Below are 22,250 nucleotides of genomic sequence, written 5' to 3'. Positions count from 1 at the left end.
CTTTTAATGTATGATGACCAGATGGTCTCAAAGGAAGACCAGCGCCGTTCGCAAGACCGGCAGATTGCTGATTTGGGACCATTTCGTGACATGCATAACTTATTTTTTTTTTTCTCTTTTTACTTCTTTTATCCATTGTTCTCATGTTTGTCACGAATAAATATTTTCTTTCTTTCTTTCTTTCTTTCTTTCTTTCTTTCTTGCTTGCGATTGGCTCATTTAAACTTGACCAATCACAAACATGACACAAATGTCAAAGTTGTCGAGCCTGACGATACTAGCGCAAACTAGCCTATCACAGAAAGCCTGTTTTTTTTTTTTTTCTACTGGATGGCAAACGAGCAAGTGGGTCTCCTGATGGTAAGAGATGCAAGCACTGCTGCTTCACGGCAGGATTAGCGAGCAAGATGGTGGTAGCAATCCGGGCGGACCTTGCACAAGGTCCTACCACCTGCAACCCTTATTTGTGTATTTCATAGAACGTTCTCATGATATATTTTTTTCTTCTCTTTTAAAGGTTAAGTTTCAGAAAACGCGGGTAGTCTCAAAGTACTTAAAATAGAACGAAAAAAAAAGTTTACATTAGCCTTCTGCAGCTTATTTAATTTTCAACAAAAATTTAACATCGATTTCATACTTGTAACACGTACTAGTAATACTTATATTAAAATATTATTACTACCACCACCACTTCTGTTGCTGCTAATGTTACAACTTCGACTTCGACTGTTGCAATGTTCTATTTTTATTAACTCTTGAAGATGGCCCTTTCTAAAACTATCAATTGTTCTAAGTTTCGTTTATGCGTTATCTTCTGTATTCTAGTGTGTTTAAACTTGACTTCTAAAATCAATTTCATTACAGTTTCAGAAACTAAAGTCTTAGCCGCACTAGAATTGCCTAGTTGGATATTACCAACCCAAGCTCTAGTTGATGAAACACCAGCCCAACAATCCATGCAAAACGACCTTGGAGCCAACACTGGCGCCAATACACCAACGTTGGCCCAGAACGAGACAATACCCGACCGACCGTATTCACCTTCGGACGTGTACGCTGAGACCGTTGGGAAAGCTGAAGAAGGTATTTTAGCGTTCAACCGAAATATAATCTGCAACCGAGACCGTAACCGAATTTCGGTTTTATCTTCAGCGATTCTAATGAATGAACCGGGTACTGCCTTTTCGCAACGTAACGTTTGGCAAACTGTTACATTTCGCAAACTCTAAAACTGTAAATATTTCAGGTTAGGTTAGTTTTATAAAAATCGTGAAATATTTACAGTTTCAGAAATATAAAACATAACGGCAATGAAAAGTTGCGAAATTAAACAGGTTGCCAAACGTTATTCGACGAAACATAGTAAACCGAATGAACTGTGTTTATAGAAGGGATGATAATTGTTAGCATTGCGTCTTAAGTGCGCGTAAATAAGGAATTACGAACGAGAGTTTATTAGAAGCCCGGATTCGAAGAACGTGTGCTATACAAAGTTTGTCATCACAATCATCTTCATTGTCTCAGCGAATATACGTCCCACTGAGTGCAGGTCTCAGGATAAGAGGGCTTGCCCCGTAGTTCCCACGCGGTCCTAGTACGGATTGGGAACTTCACTAACACACACCATTTAATTTGCTTCGTATAGGTTTCCTCACAAAGTTTCCCGTCATCGTAATACTCGTGGTAATTACAAACGTAATTTCGCACATGAATATCAAAAACTCAGAGATGCAAGCCTGCATGAGCTTGAACCCACAATCCTCTGCTTAAGAAGCCATAAGTCAAACCACTAGGCCACCCACCACGGCTTTTTTGTTTTTCATCACATTTATATATCTAATATATTTATTTATCTATATATCTCATATATAAAATTCTCGGGTCACAATGCTTGTGACCAAACTCCTCCGAAACGGCTTGACCGATTTTATGATTTTTTTGTGTATATTCGGTAGATCTGAGAATAGGACGTAAACTATTTTCCATACTACGCGGACGAAGTCGCGGGCAACAGCTAGTAAAATTATACATTCACTAAGTTTGGCATTGATAACAAAACAAGTCTACTTCTGCTGAATAACTTTCATTTACCATTTTAACATTTAGAGTCCAGAGACGGGTCAGAGTCCCCTGACATTCAACAGCCTGGCGAGAAGCGACTGAGCGCGTTCAAGCGCTTGGGCCCCCTGAATATTACAAAACCAAAGAAACCGAAGCTCACCATCAATCTAATGATCAACAAGGAACAAGCAATCAGGTAACGCACTCATCATCAGCCGGAAGATATCCACCCCACAAACATCACGCCTGTATTCCCAAATGGGGTAGGCAGAGCACACGAAACGTTACCGTGTCGGAGCCACTGTTAGCAACTTTAGGTTCTAAGTTTGACAAAAACGGTACAATAGTGACAGGTTGCTAGCCTGTCGCCTACGGAAGATATCCACTGTTGAATCAACCCACCCCTCAGAACCGCCCATTCAAAATCGAGTCCGAAAAATCAGTATGTTAATTTAAGACCACTAAACTTGTTTTCTTCTTTTTACTTTTTAAGGCAATAGGGTTTTTTGATTTTTTTTAATTTTTGCTCCTATTATTACTTCCGTGGATGTCGTAAGAGGCGACTGAGGATATAGGTTTAGGTATACCGTAGGCGACAGGCTAGCAACCGTCACTATTGTACTGTTTTTGTCAAACTTAAAACCTAAAATTGCTAAAAGTGGCTCCGAAGCGGTAACGTTTCGTGTGCTCTGCCTACCCCATTTGGGAATTCAGGCGTGATGTTTGTGTGTGTGTAGAAAAAGCATACGGTTTTCCTTTTCTGCGACGCCACGTGAGGCTAAAGACTAATTGTCACTTTTTTACGCTTCATTTTCCAACTTTTCGCAACATACCTAACTTTTTCACATATATTAGTATGTTTTAGACTATCGCGGTCATTACTCATTACTAATTATATGATTTAAATTCGGGTTTTGTTCCGCGTACCTTGAACCCCGAACCCCTTGAACAAAACCCGAATTTAAGTCATAAAATTAAAAATATATCACACACCCTTATAAAAAGTAAAATCTATGTTACAGAGAAGTCGTAAATGAAGGCGCGGAATCTTACCGCTACGTCCCAATTCATTTGCGAAGTGACGTGCTAAAGAGCGAAGACGAAATTGTCAAGAAGTACTTGCCGTTTTGGCCGTGGAAGAAAAATGTGACGCTTCGGAAGACTGTGTCGGCTAGGTACTCCAAGGTATGGTTGAATTGAAGATTATTATTTAACTATTAGAGCTAGTTCCCACTTGTTGGCTGTCGGGCCTGGATTTTTATCGGACGTTCCAGTGACGCAACATTTTTTAAGAAGTTATTCACACGTGCCCGACACGATTTTCTATTGAAATGAAATGACTGACATCCGACACGAAATGGATTCGACACCCGACAAGTGGGACTGAGCTCTTAGGTAAACTTGAAAATTATACTTCCCGATTTTGGCATTTATTACATCATCATAACAGCCGTAGGACGTCTACTGTTGGACATAGGCCATATTTGTATTTATGTTTGTGACAAAACTTTTTTCGCTAGCCGAACTTAAACACTGGCCAGCGACGTTGGCCAATACGTATTAAATGAAATAAATTTGTTCTTCTTCCGTCATAAAAAATAGTCATTTTATTTCACAATAATTAACTTCATGTCTCAAAACAATTAATTGGCTGATTTTTGTTTTATTTCGGAGTTTGATTAATAGTGATCTAACGGACACAGCGCCATCTCTCGTCCCGGGAAAACAGCAAGTGTCAGATATAATCTATGAGAATAATGTAACATACCTATTTGAGTGCGAACAGGTGGCGCCATGTGGCAAATGTAATCTGCCAAATAATTTGTAAAGATACCATCACAGATTGATCTTTCAGGGTTTTTCTGAATATTTTTTTTTTTTTTTCATTTCAGTCTGTAATGATATTGGAGCAAGAGCAAATGGAGACGGGGTATGAAAAGGACAGCTGTTTCATTCAAGTCTTGGTAATATGCTTTTCCATTGGGTAGTTTGGGTACGAGTGAAGGAGATAGAAATTGAACTACGCTAGATAATAACTGAATGCGCTTGTACTTCTTTACACGCTTAATAAGCTTTATGTTGATTTTATATTCGTTCGTCGTCGCCAGACGTAGATGAAAAGTTTTTTTCTACAAGTTTTTATTAAACTTAATTCATTAATTATTATTTATATTTTATTATCTATCAGGTGGTTAGGACCTTGTGCAAGGTCCGCCCTGATTGCTACCACCATCTTGCTCGCTAATCCTGCCGTGAAGCAGCAGTGCTTGCACTGTTGTGTTTCGGCGTGGAGAGTATGAAGCCAGTGAAATTACTGGCACTTGAGGTATCCCATCTTAGGCCTCTAGGTTGGCAACGCATCTGCAATACCCATGGTGTTGCAGATGCTTATGGGCGGTGGTGATCTCTTACCATCAGGAGACCCACTTGCTCGTTTGCTATCCAGTCGAATAAAAAAAAAGTTTTTATTAATTTGTTTGCTACAAATCTTGCATGATAATTTTGCTCCACTTCCGGCTGTCGTATTGATTTGAAATTAGGTATATATTACAAGTATGTAGCTTGGATAACAATGTAGCACCGCAAACAAAAAGTATAGTCGGCAGAAAAGCTTATATATATAAAAATTTTTTTTTTTAACAGTAACCTCTACTTCACGTAACTAATTAATTTGTAACTGTACCTGTAGGAATAGAACGGTTAAGAAGTTAAAGAATATGAAGTTTCACAGGTGTGTTAGTCAAAGTAATGCTAACATTTGCTGAATTATTCTGGAATAACTATACCTTGACACCTTGTATATTTATATGTGTATATTTATATGTACTTTGTATATGTATATTTAATAAAAAAATATTATATTACAGGTCAAAGGTTACCCTACCACTTGGACGAAAGAGGACGTTATGGACGCGGTTTTAGAATGCGTCAAGGGCAAAAGTTTCATTCCGTGCTTCGTTGAGGTAAATATTGGATGAATGCGAGTTTAGCCAAATAAAAGTAGAAACAGCAAGATTTTTTTTTATTGGAGTTTATGCAACAAATGAATAAAACGTGGCATTTTACAAATTGTTAAATGGGTTTTACTTCAGTTGTGAGAAAATTAAATAAGTAGCAATAGTGCGCATTAATTTTTCATTTAAAACCTTACATTTTGTATGCACTGCTTTTTATACGAGGTTTACAAGCATGAGAACGAACGTTTTATTTTAATCCACAGTTCACATCGCAAGAGTGCAAGTTTCTCGTGATACGCAGCCGCGCAGCCCTGATCGCTATACACAAAGTCGGCTTCCACATCCGCAAGGTAATAAACTAAAACAATTACTTTGCTCACTCGCGACGGCCGCGACCTTAAAGATATCCACAGAGAGAGAGAGGAGTCTAACATCTGGTAGCATGGTGTACGGTTGTGTTGCTCTGAAGATGAGCTCTGGTTGAGTTCGAAACGCGTCAGTGTAGTGTGGTGATAGATGGGTTTGTGTGATTTGTGTGTGTTCTTACAGTAAGGAGGTGGATTAACTGCTTGAACACGCATATCATCAGGTATGCATAAGCGTAGCTATCATAAGGTCGCGAGTGAGCAAAGTAATGAGGGCTAGGTCGCGTATGAATTATCCGCTAGAGGCGCTAGTGTAGCATGACGTCTCCGAAATGTCAAATCTCATACTTTTTGGGTCATCTACGCGGGTTTATTTATAATTGGAATAATTTTGTGAATATTTTGCATTACCTGAAATTAATTATGGCAATTATGCGTTACGGGGCATTGAATGTCTGTGTTTTGAGACGTTTTTGTGATTCGGAAACTTTTGTTCTCCCTCTTTTTTCCGAACAAAACGGGACTACGCAACACTGTGGTTGCTCGATATTTTTATGGTACGGTTTTAAGGTGTATTAAATATGATTTTAATCTAAACTTTGATTTCACGCCCGTAATAACAAACTTTGGAAGCCACACTTAAAAAACCTCACGCAACAGTGGCGCCATCTAGAAAGACAAATAACGATAGCCCTCATTGTTTTAGTTGCACCGCCTGATTCAGTAAATTATCCGCAAGGCATTTCATTCAAGTTTTTTTAGGTGTTAATAAACTTGAACATTGACTTTTATGTAACAGAACATCGAACATTCGCCGTCTTTAGGGTTCCGTAGCAAAAATGGCAAAACAGAACCCTTTTTTTGCCATGTCTGTCTGCGGCTGTCTGTCCGTCTGTCCGTCCGCGGCTTAGCATATAGACTGTCAGTGCGAGAAAGAATAATTTTGCATGGAGATATTAGGTACCTAAATAAGTGCCGACAAAGTGGTAGAATAAACAGTAGCAAAAAAAATTGGCTATCTCCCATGCACGTAAAGTGGGATTGGTAAAATTGAAATATATTTTTGCACATGAATGTCGAAGAACTCGGAATTGTGAACCCGGATTTGAACCCAGAATTCGCTGCTTAGGAACCCATACGTCAAACCACTAGGCCACATTGGCTTTCGACTATCATTTTATTATACTTTCAGGGCGACATAGAGCTGGCTGTGTTCATCTCTCTCACAGACCTGTCTCTCAACCAGATCGACATGATTCCTCGGCTAGTATTACGGAAGCGTCTCATGACACATTATGACGGAGAGAACAAGCTAGACCTGAGGGGATTCTTTACTGAAAAAGGTTTGTCAATTCAAATTTGAGTGTTCTGCACCTCAGTTGGCAAAAGTGGAACCCGATATTGTCTGTCTGTCTGTGTGTCCAACCGTCCGGCAAGACCCTTTTCTCAGGAACGCGTGGAAGTATCTAGCTGAAAATATCTAATTCCCTTTAGAGCAGTGAAAGTTTGAAACTTCTCTATCAACACAAGATAGGCACAGATCTATTGAATCTGGGGGCACGGCAGTGCCCTCGCCAAGACGAAAAAAAGAAGGCAGGGCACTACTTACCTTTTCTCGAACTCAAACCCTTATAACATCGTCCTAGTTGACACCAGAGAGCCTTAATTCACAGCATAAGATGTGCCTAGATATAAATTGCCAGAGAACCGAAACTTATTGGTTAATTCCAGTCGTCCTGGGGCAGGGATGGCGAACCTTTACGTATCAACGTGCCTTTTTTCTAAAGAAATGTTTAAAGCGATCATAGACGTGCCATCAAATAATTTCTAGTTTTTGATTATTGGGAAAATAATAATACTAAAAATAGCAAGAGCCAGCTTCTTCAAACAATTAAATGTGTCTGGTGCATAATTTCCTAGTCACTAGAAAATTATGCATCAGACACATTTATAGGACCTAGTGCATAATACATTTTGTGATCAGTGACGTGCCCAAAATATTGTGTCACGTGCCATTGGTTCGCCATCCCTGTCCTAGGCACTTAACACTTGTAATTTGGTAAGAAGATATTATCATCATCATCATCATCATATCACCCGTAGGACTTCCACTGTTGGACATAATCCTCCTCCATAGACCTCCAGTTGATTCGATTGGAAGCTACCTGCTTCCAACGTGAACCCACGGCCTTAACCAGTTCATCCGTCCGTCTCGGTGGTGGATATTCTACGCTGAACCGAGTCCGTTCGAGAACATTCCGTAAGCCCTATTCGTAATGCTTCATTAATTTCAGACGTCAGCCATTTCCTATACTTCCCTTTGAACCGAGTGACGAACCAGGTGGAGTTGATACAGCTACAGAGTGCGGTGAACTGGGAGTATCTCGTCGACCTCAACTTATCCAACAACAGGATTACGTGAGTATTTATAAAAAAAAATGCCATCATCTGGTAGATGTCTTCGAAATTGCATTGTAAAAGCTTTTAGATTCAACATCGCTACAAAACTACCGGATACTAATCTTATTGTCAAATTAAATTTGACAGTAAAATTGACGTAAATATACTTCTTCTCCTTAAATTCAAGAGCTACGCTCTCGTCGGTGGAGTGATTGCCATTCCGCAGGGTCTTCGGCCAGCTATCGACTTCCTGATACAACACGACACCCACTTTATCCTTCACCTGGTTAAAATAGGTCAATCTTGGCCTTCCTCTGCCTCGTCTTCCTTCTCTTTTCCCTCCAACAGGTTTAAAAAGAAATTTTCGTGTCGTATCAAGTGTCCTATCATATGTCCCCTTCTGCAATTTATGGTCTCCAGTAATTATGCTTAGTTGTACCTACTTATCAGCGTGTTTCGTTGCTATGCCACTTCCTCTTGTTCTTTCTATTCCGTGGAATCAATGATTTTATACTACTATTTACCACGGTTGCCGGCATTCAAACTCACACAGGTACTGGCAGAATACCAGCGCTACGGCTTGCTAGCCGCGGCATTATGCTGAGGCAGCGCCGTATCTTCATTACATAACATGGCTCCCTGTATTACAATGTGGTTTCTCTATATCTGTTTTGTATCTTTTTGTTCTCTGTATGATTGTTAACGTGTTTTTCTTCTTAACGTTTATTCCTTTGTTTTTATCAAAAACGTGTATAGAGCCATGTTATTTTGTTATGAGGATTAAAGTTTCTATCTATCTATCTATTTTTCCAGCACATTAGACGGTTTCGACCTTCAAACTACGACGCCTAAGCTCAAACACCTGGACCTATCCCATAACTTCTTGGACAAGCTGACGCTACTGCTGCGCTGTCGCAACCTGCCGCTTCGCTCCATCAAACTGGAGGGAAACCCGCTCTGCCTTGACTATATAGACGGCGAGCACTACATAAAAGTGTTGAAGATGATTTTCAGCGAGTTGAGAGAGATAGTAAGTTTTTTCAAACATGCTTGGTTTCTTTTTATATTTAAAAATAGAACACGAAAAGTTCTTCGTTTTTGCTCCTCGAAAAAAGAAACCTCTGTAGCTAGAATAAACCTAATAGTACATTGTGTCTTAAGGGCGGTAAATAAGGAATTACGAACGAGAGTCTATTAGAAGCCCGAAGTCGAAGACTAAGGGCTTTATGAGTCGATGTTCGTAATTCTAGTACCGCCCGTGCGAAATACAATGTTTTTCATCACGTTTGTGAGTAAAATTGCATATTTGTAAAAAAAAAAACAATATTTTTTCAAAAATTGCCTATACCGCTGATTGTGCTCTTAGCAGTGCCAGTTCCCCGCCGCCCTCCCCCTCCGCATTATATGTGCATGGCGTGCGTGTGCAGCGCGCGCACGGAGCAGCAGCACACCATGCAGTAACAAACTCATTTACCGACCTTGGGCTTCATGGCATGAAAATTAGTACGGGCAATGACTCATTTACCGACCACGGGTTTCATGACAAGCACATTAAGGTCGAGGGTTTTATTTGGGAGGTTGCAACCAAGGTAGCCTGCATGTTACGACACTGTTTACGAGCAAGTGTGATGAAAATATTATTACTACCATAGACTAATTTTATTCGCAGTGCGTGCGTAAGTTTTTTATTTTCTTTTTAAAACTATTCGAAAAAAGTTTTTAGTTTTCTTTAATGTACTATTACATTATTGATTGTTGTCTAGTGATTATTGCTTAAAAAAAAGTAAATTAAAAATAATATATTATTTTTAGCTTGCTTATTCTAATATTATGTATATTATGCCTTTTAGAAAGAAACCCTTGTCACTTTGTTGCCCGTCAATCTGTCTGTATCTCTCTGGAGACATAAGGGCCGAGTTGTGTCAGTCATTGTAATATTTTAGGGAAGGGGGAATTCCATAACCCCACTATCCATCTTTTGGATTTGCTTCACCATCTGAATGATCATATCTTTTCACAGGATGGCGTACCCCTAACTTTCAAAGGTGACTTCTTGCCTATGAAAAGCAACTACTGCCCCGAAGCGGCGGTAGGCGTGGTGGAGAAGTTTCTAGAAACATTCTTCCCGCTTCTAGAAGCGCCGTACGACGACCGAGCGGCTATTGAAGACTTGTACGATAAGGACGCAGTACTGACCGTCACGTTTCGGAATAAGCTGCGTGAGTATTTTGTTCCTGTCTTTTGAGCGCTGAAAGAAAGAGAGATGCAATGTTTGCGACGTGCTCTACCTGTGTAGGTATACCTACTTTACGACATCGATCTATCTAACGGTTCAGGTTTTTTTTTAACATTTTATGGGTTCTGTACCTCAGTGGGCCAGAACGAAAACCCTGTAAGATCACTTTGTTGTCCATTTGTCTGTTCGTCTGTCAAGACCTTTTTCTCACGAACGTTTGGAGTTTTTTTTCATGTAGCCTGTAATATGTCCCACTGCTGGGCAAAGGCTTCCTTCTTCCGCCACTCTTCCCTATCCGGAGCATGCATCTGCCAATCGAGCTGAAATTCTCTCAAGTCATCCCGCCATCTCCTGTTGGGTCTGCCTCTGCTCCTTTGGCCATCCCTCGGAGTAAAATAAAATCTTCTAAAAAGGGTTACCTAAAGATTTGCAATTTTGTACATGAAACTACCGTGAGACGTGAATCCGAACGGACCGCGAACGTGTGATGTTATCCGGTACAACATCATTTAATATAGGGGTACCTACTTTCAGTTATCCTAGAAACTTGAAGTGATAGTTTGGTAAACCTCTTTTAACTCAATTAATAATGAAATTGCAATAATTTTTATTTTCATACAATAAAAAAAATGTAAAGTTTGTATCTTCAGTGACAATAAATATTATTGCTTTTTCGACGCATTTCAAAGCAAAATAATCTTATATCAATCTTACTAATATTATAAACGCGAAAGTTTGTATGGATGTTTGTTACTCTTTCACGCAAAAACTACTGAACGGGTTTGTATGAAATTTGGCATACAGGTAATAATTATATATACTTACTGGATTAACATATAGGCTACTTTTCATCCCGAAATAATGTATGGTTCCTGTGGGATCAAAAAAGCTTTAAGCTACATATACCAATACTGCGCGAGCGAAGCCACGGGCAAAAGCTAGTATAGCAATATAGCATTTTTTATAAACATATACCTTCACAGGTTACGGCTCGGCGTTCCGCTATTTCCGTAACCTATTTCTGCGAGCGCGCAACTTAAAGGAAGGCGACTGGGAGACCATCCGCGGCGCGCCATCTATCGGCAGCCTCATCAACAAATGGCCGGCCATACAGCACGATCAATACACGATTACTGTAGACGTCTTGCATCATGATGTGAGTGTTATTTGGATGAAAACTTTAATATTTGGAAAAAAAACTTATGGAAAAGGTTGTTCAACTTGCTCGCTGCTCACAAAGTGATCTGTCCAGCAAACTATTTGCGTGAATAATACGAATGTTCACAAGTTTTGTTCATTTAATATTTAAGTATGATAGGTGGTGCTAATTGAAAATCAGACATCTTGGAAGTTTTCTTTATTTGTCTCCTTCACTCATCTACAATTCTCATATCTTGCTATCTCTGTCGGTATTGCCCTTACAAGTATATATTTAACTATATAAGTATGTTTATCCGTTGCCTAGTTACCCATTGCTTAGTTTAGTTTGAGGCAAGGTCATTTGGTGTCAAATTGTCCCATGATATTTATCTAGCTATTTGTTTTTTATTGCACTTGTGGAAATATCCCGTAAAAAGCACGCTGCAATACTTATTTAACCCAGTACGTACTTCTAAACTTATTTGTTTCTCAGGATTCAACGACCATACTCAGGATCGGGGGCATCCTAAAGCTCACAGCTGAATCTTTGGCCGAAGACGAACATCACCTGACATTCACGCGCAATATCGTGCTGCACACGAAAAACGGCTCGGAATACAAGATTCACCACGAGATGCTGTACTGGGACGTGCCTTGTGAAGAAAGCATGCTGACTGCTTTCAATATAACCACGGTAAGTCGCAAACTTGTCGAATCATATCTAGTTATTGCCCACAGTCAAAACCGTATATATTGACATTATTTATAACAATGTCGGATGTAACGACCAAGAAAGTAGCCCCAACAAGATCTTATGTACCGAAATAACAATGGTTATAACGACCAAATATTGAAAATACAAACTGAAACATAAATGGCACAGAAAAAACCCAGAAAAAGAGACCAGCGCTGGAATCGACCCCAGGTCCTCATAGCATTCCCTGCTGCGTGCTATACCCCTACATCATCACTGGACAGGAGTCTAGACACAAATTTCTCCCATGCACCACACATTTGCCTGCTTTTTTCTTTCTTAGCCACTTAAGCAGCGAGACTAGCGACATCTATGTTTTAGCTCACATCGAGAGACGTCACCACTCCATCGGAACTAACCGCTCACCCGAACAAGAGATGTCGCGATTAAGCAATCAAATTACGATTGGTTTTGGGAGTCTTCTTGGATTTTTTATTTCAACTCCGAATTTGTTACTTTTACGGTCATCTCGTAATTATCATGAATAACTATTGGAGTAGACACATTAACTTATATAAGAAAAGTTCTATCAGACCACATTTTTAATTTTCATTAAATTTTTATGGAATAATCGAGAAAAATTAACAAAAATGCAACGCTCAGCAGGTATAAACGCTCTTAAGGTACTTTTCCTCCATGTGGGGATAGCCTTGGAACACCTATAGATATTGGCAGAGGCGGATTGATTGTCTATAGTGCTACTCTAGGCAGCACCTCAACAACACAACAGGGAGCAAAATTATGGTGCGGTTGACAATAAAATGACATTTTGTAAATCTATAGGCCGATTTTTTTTTTGTTATTTCTTTACTAGAATGTTGCATTGAATTAATCTGCCATCCACTATTTGAGAGGCCATATGTCAATCTATCATTGGGCTACCACAGTTTCCAACACTATTGAAACAAAAATATTATTCATCATATTATTTATCATTATTTTCATTTATAATATTGTTAATCTGTTTAAAAAAATATAACTCGTTGAGTTTCTTGCTGGATTCTTCTCAACGGAGTTTTTTCCGAACTGGTGGTAGTTTTTTTTTTTGACATTCATAAGTGCTTGTTTTGGCCTAAATTGAATAAAGATATTTTGACTTTGATTGTGTTTATGTGGTAGGAATTCAGGGTAAATAACCCTGTTTTATTCAGTGGTAATGCTTTACTTTTAAAGTTTTTATTTTTAATATGTAACTTCTCCAAAAATTGATCTCTTGGACAAAGCTCAGCCGCTTCGGTCGGTAGTTCTTCATCAACAACAGACTTAGTTAATGATGAAATACGGTGATTATTTGAAATATAATATTAATACCTACATAATATTAGTATGGGCTGTTAAAAAGAAAACCACAAATAAGAAAAAATATTTCTTTTATTTTCACCAAAGTTAAAATTTCCAGATTCCGAAATGGTTTATTTATCTACTCTATATCACTGTCAATGTTTACTTTTATACTTAGCAGCATAAGACCATTAATTTTTGTTCTGTTCACTATTGACCTATTTATTTAAGACTACATTATTGTAAGCAGCATATTGAATATGGTTTTTTTTTTGGTAAAAATAAAACCCTACTCAAAACATATAAGTCATGACAGTAACAGATTTATGCACACACAAAGAAACTCAAAGCATATCAGACTTAAACTTACAATCTAAAATCGAATAAAGTGAAAACTTAATTATTGAATTCAAATACAGGAACTGAAGACCATTTAGTTTTGGCTGTAGTATAAAGTTGCGTCAAAAATAGAATTGATACTGATTGAATAAAAATTCTAAAGTAAAGGTATGTTTGTATAGGACATCCACTGTTACCTACTAAGTCGGAAAGAGCCAACTCGGCAACGTTGAAACGACTCTCAAACGGTATCCATAGATTCTTCATTAGTAAGTTCTGTCTCCATCTCCATTTCATCAGGCCCAGAAGCATACTTTAGTCGCAGTTTTTCATAATGCAGCTGTTCTTTTGAAGAAACGGATGGTTTGCATTTTCCTAAAGCCGTTCTGAAGTCTTCAAATGTCACGTATATGTCTCCATCCAGAGTTCCGTTTGAAATGTGAGTCGTAAGTGTGTTTGTAGCTGCTGCTTTTACAAGACCGGCTAAGTCAGCGCCTGTATATCCTTCAGTAAGACTGGCAACGATTGTTAAATCAACATCAGGACCAAGTTGTGGCTCAGTTCCTCCTTTAGTTAATTTCTGGAGGATATCAACTCTGTCTTCTCTTGCTGGCATTCCGACGTACATTACGCGGTCTAAACGACCTGGTCTCAGCACTGCTGGGTCTATTATATCTGGCCTGTTTGACGCAGCTAGCACAAACACGCCTTCGCGGCTTTCTATGCCGTCCATTTCTGTGAGCAGTTGGTTTACAACACGCGCTGCGCCATTGTTGTCATGGGAACTCCTTCTTGGACAAAGTGCGTCGAATTCGTCAAAGAATATAACACATGGCGCGGAATTGCGAGCCCGTCTGAAACAAGTCCGAACGGCCCTTTCGCTCTCGCCGACATACATGTTCAGCAACTCTGGTCCTTTAACAGATATAAAGTTTACACCTGCTTCATTAGCCACTGCTTTAGCAAGCAATGTTTTACCGCAACCAGGGGGGCCGCAAAGTAGTACTCCACTTGGGGCTGCTAAGCCTAACCTCTTAAGCTGTTCCGGGTACTTGACTGGTGCTAAAACAGCCATCTGCAAGTCTTTGCGAACTTGATTCAGAGATCCTACATCATCCCAGGTAACATCAGGAACTGTCACTATTCCTTCTCTTACAGCACATGGTTTTGTTGTCTTCAATGCTTTCACAAAGTCCTCTTGTCTGATACAAACACCCGCCAATTCCTCTTTGGAGTAAGGCATTGAGTCTTCAAGAAGGCTTAGTACTTCATCAACAGGGTTAAGAGGTTTCTTAACTTTGACAGCTTCTGGTTGTGGTGGTTTAGCAGGTTCAACAGCAATAACTTCACCATTTAGTTCTGGAGTTGGTGCCTCTGTTTTTTCTGGTTGTGGTTCAGATTCAGGAACAGACTCAGGAGGATCAACTTTATCAGTAACTACAGGAGTCTCAGGTTCATTTTCCCCATTAGGGATGACAGCTACTTCTTCAGGCTTACTTTCCTCAATCTCTTTTTCAGCCTCTTCATCTTCTGCCGCACGGATTTCAATAAATATCCTCTTAACAGCATAAGTGCTTGCTTTGTTGACAAGGGCTTGTAAGTCAGCACCAACAAAACCAGGTGTGATTTGAGCTAAATAATTCATATCAATGTCATCTCCGAGGGTCATATTTTTACATAATATGGCCAAGATTTCCTTCCTAGCTTTAAAGGTAGGTATGCCTAGAGTAATCTCCTGTTCTAGGCGCCCTGCACGCCGTAAGGCAGGATCTAAAGAGTCAGGGTTATTGGTAGCAGCAAGAACCAATATTGGCGCATTGACATCACCAATACTATCTAAACTGGCAAGTAACTGAGCCACCATCCTTTTCTCCATGTCTTTCTGGGCATGTATTCTATTACCGCAGATAGAGTCAATCTCGTCTATGAACAATAAACTTGGTGCACAAGAAACTGCTCTTTCAAAAAGCTCCCGGATTCTTTCCTCTGATTCCCCAGACATTCCTCCCACTAATTCAGTTCCTGAAACAGCCACAAGCGGTAATTGCAACTTGCCAGCAATCGCATGTGCTAATAAAGTCTTACCCGTTCCTGGGGGTCCATGAAGCAATGCACCTCTTGGAGACTTTATGCCCAACTCACTGTACACTTCTGGATGCTTCATATGCAGCACAAGATCACAAATTTGAGTTATGATCTCTGAAATACCGCCTATGTCCTCAAAACTAACCTTTACATTCTTCAATGTACCAACCTCAGGCTTTTTTTTTGGCGCGGCAGTTTTGTTGACCTCTGGTTTACGTTTTTTCGAGCTGTTTTGGTTTTGTTGTAGGCGGGGCGTGTCTTCGACCGCTGTACTGTTGCCTTTGCGGGTAGGAATGTGTGGTGTTATTGTAATTTGGTCATTAATTTTTGGTAACTTCGGCGCCGCAGTACCGTCTTCGTCGCTGCTCAGTATGTCGATGGGTTCGCCTGACTTGTCGTTGCGGCGAGACACCGCCGGCCGCTTCTTGTCTTGCATTCTATCCTGCATTTTGTACATTTGAAGCAGGCGGTTGTTCAGCGCGCTGTTGCTTTCGTCAAGTAACTCCAAATCGGATTCTTCCTCAGACCCTTCTGACGTAAATGCATCATCGAGTCCGTAGCTTTGGAGTACCATTTTGTAAGCACTTCCGACGCTTTTACGAAAAGCGCTGTCGCTTCTGTTAGCGTATTCACGATAACGCTCCTTGAGCGAGTGCGCCATTTGGCGGACATCAACGAATGTTTTATCCACATTTTCGGCGAGATAGTTCTTTACCCGCGACACCATGACCGGGTCGTTAAAAATCTGGCCTCCTTGATGCTTCTTCATTTTAATTCGAGAGAGATAAATTACACGCTGATTCTATTTTGTTTCTTTCGTAATGTTTGAGTTTGACAGCGGCGTGTGTGCGTGCGTCGCCGAATCGATGGAAATTAACATAGAGAAAATAAAAATGTCATTGTTTGTCAGTTGGTTGTCTATGGTTAAGATCGAGTTGTTTCAGTCACGCATTTAAAAGCCTTGTTACGTTTTAAACTGCATGGCAAACAAAAAGTATTATTATTAAAAAGTATGTGCTGTGTTGCATATAAGAGCATTTCTAAAAAAGTTTGTACATTTTGCGGACAGCATAGGCTAATTTGAAATTAATAATTTTGTATATTATTTTAATTGCATATTATTACCTAGTTCTTAAAGATTCTAAATAATGTATTTCTTAGAGATTGTAACTATAAAATAGGCTGTAAAGTTTAATCAACTGAGTCGAGGCAGTCGATAATTCCTATTTTGTGACTAAGATTCAATTAAGTATAATAAAAACCACACACATTATTTAGTTGCTTTTATTGAAGAAATAAGGTAGCAATAATAACATTGTTGACGTTTTAAATGCTAATTCTTACTCTTTTAAGGTAATTACAAAAATAATGAAGATAATCACTCCTTTACGTTACCATTTGGTCAAACGTACCATGAAAAGTTACAATATAATGCACATTTCTAAAGATGCATTAATATTATTTGGAAATTATCATAATTAAATTGGTAAAGATTCGTCTGAAATATTTAAAATATATGATATTTTAACAAAATATAAACAAAAAATATCAAAAACTTCGTATTTTTTTACGGGACAGTAACAATAATAGGAACATTGGTAACAAACTAGGAACTCTTAGGCACAGTGTGCATTAGTCGATTTCAATATTATAATTATATTATAAATGAAACAAAAAAATGTTTTTTCTTCATATTAAATAAAAAATAATAATTTTGTACTTAAATCACATAATACAGGGTGAAATCAAAATGTTGATACAAAATGTTGTGTTAAATTATTTATTCATACCTTCTTATTATGAAGAGATCGCAGAAAAAACATTTAAAAATATTAACTTTTGATGTATGTATGTAAAGTCTTTAATATTGTACATAAAAACATGAAATTAACAGTTAACAAGAGAAATAGATGTACAATGATGATGATGATCTCTCATATAAATAAACAAAAGACATTCTCAAATTTAATAGTCTACACACTGCCTTAGGTATCCTTTTTTGTTACTCCCATTTCCTAGCCATACGTTATCATTCAAAAGTAACAAAAAAGGAGGTAACGATAATGGTACCCGACACATTTAAAAATTCGTCAAACCAAATATAACGTACAATTTGAGCAAAGAATTTAAGCATATACATCTTGATAAAGTGTTAATAAATATAATTCATGTCAAAGTAACAAAAAATCAAAACTTACCCAAGTTTTCCAGTAACAAAAGTGGACTTTTATTTCAGTTATGACCAACCACGCACTTGTTTCAACCAGCATTTCGATTTTTGAAATGTGACGGTTACTAATTAAAGATGGCCAAATGATGCTAGTGTTGCCAGCTTCCTATGAAGAATCTACTTAATGTTGTAGAAATACCTTTTAAGGACGAAAATGCGGTAACAAAAACTGGAATCAAAATAGGAACTTTTTGTAGGACAAACTTAAATTTTAAATTTTTAAATATTTTTCTTAGACAATCATATGAAAAACATGTAGAAAATGATTGCTTGAGACTATAAGAAGGTAATAAAACAGACCACTGAATCGAGACCTTAAAACTGATTAAAAAAAACGATATTTAATGTTCGAAATTTACAATGGGACATTTAACTTTTCATACAAATTGTACTGGACGATTATTTTAAAAATATGTTTTTTAAATAATCAAATACATATGTATTTAAGACAGTTAATTGTTATTTAAGATAATGAAACGAATTTTATGTTTAATATTTCAAATACAATATGCAGTGGCCTCGTGATTAAAGAAAACAATAAATCGGCAGAGGACAATGAGAAACGACAAATGTACAAACTTTTTTAGAAATGCTCATAAATTTAATGATAAAAATAAACGGAATTACATTCATATAATAAAATTTTATTGTTAGTACAGCGACTTAAATAAATAATAAAAGTTTTCTTTAATGATTAACACGCAATAAATACAAAATAATTAACAAAAAAATAAATAGAAATAGAATAAATTGTTAAATTGTATCCCGAAATGGTTTGTACATTATAATTCTTGTTCCAGGTGCGATCCAAGGCGCCGACTTTAAAGCTGGAGTCTCCACCAGACGATGAATTAAAATCCCAACTTCTTAACATTTTTGTCAAATTGGCAGATATTGACAAAAAACGAGGAGAAAGGTACCATTTTTCTTTGCATAGTTGAACCGAACCATTTTGTTCGTTCTTCGTAGTTTAACGGATTGACCAACTCTATGTCGTCCCTCTCCCTCCATAATAATCGCCCCGACTTTCCAAATCCGCAGATCATACTCACTCATATAACATTGAAGCAATATCAACCCCAAGCTAAGTAAAAATTAGTAATTTGATTTTCTTTTCATCAATTTCAGATGTTTAGAAATAAAGAACTGGGACTTGCGCAGCGCTCTGGACCATTATATTAGACTTCTGAAATTGGACGATTTATCATCATTGAGGACGCCTGAAGAAACTCCCGAACCTGTGGCACAAGCATCTTAGACTTTGTGATACAAGAATAAAAATAAAAATCCCAAATAAATCTTTCCTTTATTCAAAATGCTTCTATTCCACAAATAAAATAGGGCGGTAATTTCTGCCAATATCTTCTGAGCCAGAGCGAATGAGATGATGAGAAGGTCTTTGAGATAGGATAGAACAAATTGAAGGGTTATCCAGGGCTGTTTTTGTGTAGTACCTACTTTGCTAAATCTTTATACAAATAATAACATTCTTGGCTTAGCCAATTGGGATGTTTCTGATGGTGATCTGTCAGGACGAGGTTTGTATACAAGCCACACCCTTGTCAAAAGTAAAAATTAGAGGATATTCAAAAATCTTTTATTAATTATTATCTATGACATTAAACATAATCTTGTAAAGTAAACCACAGTTTACACAATCATCTCGAGATGTCTAGCGTACTCTATGGTCTGTTCAGCCAGTTCGGACGACGGTAGTACACCAGAAGCCGCCGCGCACGTTTCTTCTGCAGCGTTGAAATGATAGCAGTTGTCTGCACCAAGTACCCAACCGCGCTAAAACAAAATATAATTTTTATACCCTGGAATACAGTACAATACTAATACTTTGTTTAGTTGGATAGAACTGTTATAAGCATGAAATACGTTACTATAATATTAATAATTAATGTCATGTCTTCTTGAAACTATACAGAGTGAAGTTGTCTCAACTTCATTACTTATCAGAGATAAAAAGGTTGTCTATGTTATTTGAGAGAGTAGCTTTCTATTAATGTAAGAATTTTAAGAATAAGGTCAGTATTTCTAGTAGAGATGCACCGGGTACCCGGCTAGGATCCGGTACCCGGCAGTTTCGCCATGTTTTCAGGATCCGGCCGGATACCGGATAATGATGCCGGATAACAGGTAAGTAATAAAAAAAGCCAACTGTTTTCATAGGAAAATGTTTATCAAACTTTGTATTTAAGTCAACTTATAATTTTAACAAATTTTAGTATTAAATCAAGTCTTTATTTCTCGTTTATTAATCATAATTATAGTAACTAGTCTTTGAGATACATTTATTTAGGTATTCATTTGTTAAATTTTTAATGTCAAGTGAATCTATTCAAACTTCCAATTTGGCAGATTGTGATGTAAAAACACAAGTCACACTGCCTCACCCCGCACCGCTTAGCCCTTCCGAGCGGAGGATTTTAAAGGCATTTTAATGCCGGATAATTTTGCCGGCAGTTACCCGGCAGATTCGGCAAAAATTATGCCGGGTACCCTATACCCATTACCCGGCGAAACCAGATAGATTTTAGTCTATAAAAGAGACCTAACAGCTAAATAAAAACCAAGTGTCTTCTCCAACAACTCCAACCTCCAATCATCGATGATGATTAAGATCAATCAATGGTGCTATACAAAAAAAAAATGATTCTACCTTCTTGCCATACTCTGATGCAGCCTGCTGCGATGGTAAGTTGAGTCTCCGAGCTGCCTCGGTGCAAGTAATGCTCAAGTAGGCCTTCTCAATGCAGGCAGCTATCTCCCCACGGACTGTGTCCAGCAAGGTGTCCATGAAGAAAGTGTAGCTCTCCGCTGGTACATTGCCCTAGAGTATGAAGTTATAAAATTAAAGAATTGGTAGGAAAATAACCCATTCATGTACATGGGCCAGGATTCATGTAAAATTTAAGGCTATATTTTTCTATATTTGACTGGCTGTTGCTGTATGTAGCATTCTACAGGTAAATGAATTTTGTTCAATTAGGTCAATAGTTTTGTTTGAGTTTAACCACTAAAAACAGACAAACAAATAAACACATTCAAATTTTTCATCTTTATAATTTTAGTTATGAAATATACTATTTAATTTAAAAAAAGATACAAACCTTGGCCAAAAAGATCTTATTGTAACTGCCCTCCATCAAATATTGTTCTAAAGCCAGAGGGTGTTTGACGTATGGGTCAGCCCTGATCACATCAACCGGCAATCTCTCCAGCTCCGTATGGAACTCGGCAACTCGGTTCTGTGCCAGTAGGAAGAGCAGGTTCAAACCAAGGAGTTGGTACATGAAAGCTGATTCTGGGAGGTGCTCTCTGGAAAAATTTAAATGATTAATATCAATGATGCATTCATATTAACAGACTATAAAATAGTGTCCTAGTGTCCTTTTTACAAGCATGACTTTTAATAGCATCAACTTGAAATTTGGTATGCAAGTGTGGTTTGGGTGACAATGCGAGTACAGTCAAGAAAAAGTACAGTCAGCAAAAAAAGCTTGTATTAACAAATAAATTTTTATGGTTAGGTTAGTTTTTCTAGTACGCTGAATTACTAAATAATGATAAGTAATTAATAATAATAGTTGCCGCAAAACTCATCAAAATAATAACTCACGCAATTTATGAACACCCCATAGTCAATTATATGGGTAGTATACTGACTTGTAATCAAAGTAGTAGCATTTTAGCTGTGACATGTAGCGTTCAAAGGCCTTAACATCCTTTGCTGCAACTGCCCATTGAGCACCAATCTCGAGAACATCCCTGGCTAGAATCAGCTCCTTTTGGTTAGCAGCTGTGTTATTGCTTGGTAGGAAAGTCAGTTGCGTTAACGCTACCTGAAAAACAAGTTGTAAGATGTTTCAAACGCAATGGCATGGCTTTTTATTACAACCACAATTGCTGAATAAAGTACATTTTTCGAGTTTTAAGTAAAATATCAAATGTAGTCATCATCACACAAACATTTAAGTAATAATCATGACTGTCGTACAATTGTTTTGTTAAAAAATTGTTTCGAAAACGACCAGTCATTGCAAACAAAACGGAACCTACCTTGATTTTGTTCAATAGCTCACCGCATTTGTCTAGTTTACGCGGTTTCTTTGCCCACTCAGTTTTCAGGTTTTGGTAAAGGGTGGCAACGTCTTTTAGAGAAGCCATTTTAATGTAATTTATGTTTTTTAGGTAACAATTTTAATAAAATAAGTGAACGTCTTCACAACAAATTTTAGGTTGTTGAGTAAGATATGTTTGAAAACCCTCACTCACTCATTCACTTCATTTTGTTTTCGGATTTCATTATTTAATAAAAAAAAGTAGAACTAACTTCCTCCTGTGTAAAACTATATATTTTTTTATACTTTTGATATTTTTTTATATGAAAATA

At 37.9% G+C, this 22,250-nt stretch overlaps 3 protein-coding genes across 4 annotated transcripts in view; 1 reads left to right on the top strand and 2 right to left on the bottom strand.

The window, feature by feature from the left end:
• Positions 1 to 19,330, top strand: part of LOC141429779 (uncharacterized) — a 40,589-nt gene extending 21,259 nt beyond the window's left edge. For both annotated transcript variants that reach the window (XM_074090308.1, XM_074090309.1), the window contains exons 8-21: positions 865 to 1,083; positions 2,107 to 2,257; positions 3,084 to 3,246; positions 3,954 to 4,025; positions 4,929 to 5,024; positions 5,282 to 5,368; positions 6,576 to 6,726; positions 7,678 to 7,801; positions 8,597 to 8,813; positions 9,804 to 10,002; positions 11,003 to 11,175; positions 11,653 to 11,853; positions 18,649 to 18,764; positions 18,977 to 19,330. In XM_074090308.1, coding sequence (XP_073946409.1) covers positions 865 to 1,083; positions 2,107 to 2,257; positions 3,084 to 3,246; positions 3,954 to 4,025; positions 4,929 to 5,024; positions 5,282 to 5,368; positions 6,576 to 6,726; positions 7,678 to 7,801; positions 8,597 to 8,813; positions 9,804 to 10,002; positions 11,003 to 11,175; positions 11,653 to 11,853; positions 18,649 to 18,764; positions 18,977 to 19,106 — 2,099 coding nt within the window. In that variant the 3' untranslated portion in view covers positions 19,107 to 19,330. The remainder of the gene's footprint in view (positions 1 to 864; positions 1,084 to 2,106; positions 2,258 to 3,083; positions 3,247 to 3,953; positions 4,026 to 4,928; positions 5,025 to 5,281; positions 5,369 to 6,575; positions 6,727 to 7,677; positions 7,802 to 8,596; positions 8,814 to 9,803; positions 10,003 to 11,002; positions 11,176 to 11,652; positions 11,854 to 18,648; positions 18,765 to 18,976) is intronic.
• On the bottom strand, positions 13,267 to 16,502 carry smid (nuclear valosin-containing protein-like smid). The gene has a single exon (XM_074090311.1). It carries the CDS (start codon positions 16,385 to 16,387, stop codon positions 13,775 to 13,777), a length of 2,613 nt encoding a protein of 870 aa, XP_073946412.1. The 5' UTR covers positions 16,388 to 16,502; the 3' UTR covers positions 13,267 to 13,774.
• Positions 19,331 to 19,429: 99 nt separating the features above from the next.
• On the bottom strand, positions 19,430 to 22,118 carry Rpn12 (regulatory particle non-ATPase 12). The gene is made up of 5 exons (XM_074090318.1): positions 21,917 to 22,118; positions 21,524 to 21,699; positions 20,968 to 21,175; positions 20,517 to 20,687; positions 19,430 to 19,642 (listed from the first exon to the last, which is right to left on the bottom strand). The coding sequence occupies exons 1-5, from the start codon at positions 22,022 to 22,024 to the stop codon at positions 19,499 to 19,501; spliced, it is 807 nt and encodes a 268-aa protein (XP_073946419.1). The 5' UTR covers positions 22,025 to 22,118; the 3' UTR covers positions 19,430 to 19,498.
• Positions 22,119 to 22,250: the final 132 nt, after the last annotated feature.

The sequence above is a fragment of the Choristoneura fumiferana genome, chromosome 7 (genome assembly GCF_025370935.1).
Source record: "Choristoneura fumiferana chromosome 7, NRCan_CFum_1, whole genome shotgun sequence".
Classification (NCBI taxonomy): domain Eukaryota; kingdom Metazoa; phylum Arthropoda; class Insecta; order Lepidoptera; family Tortricidae; genus Choristoneura; species Choristoneura fumiferana.
Note: the sequence above shows the minus strand (reverse complement) of the source record. Positions and strands in the feature narration are given on the sequence as shown.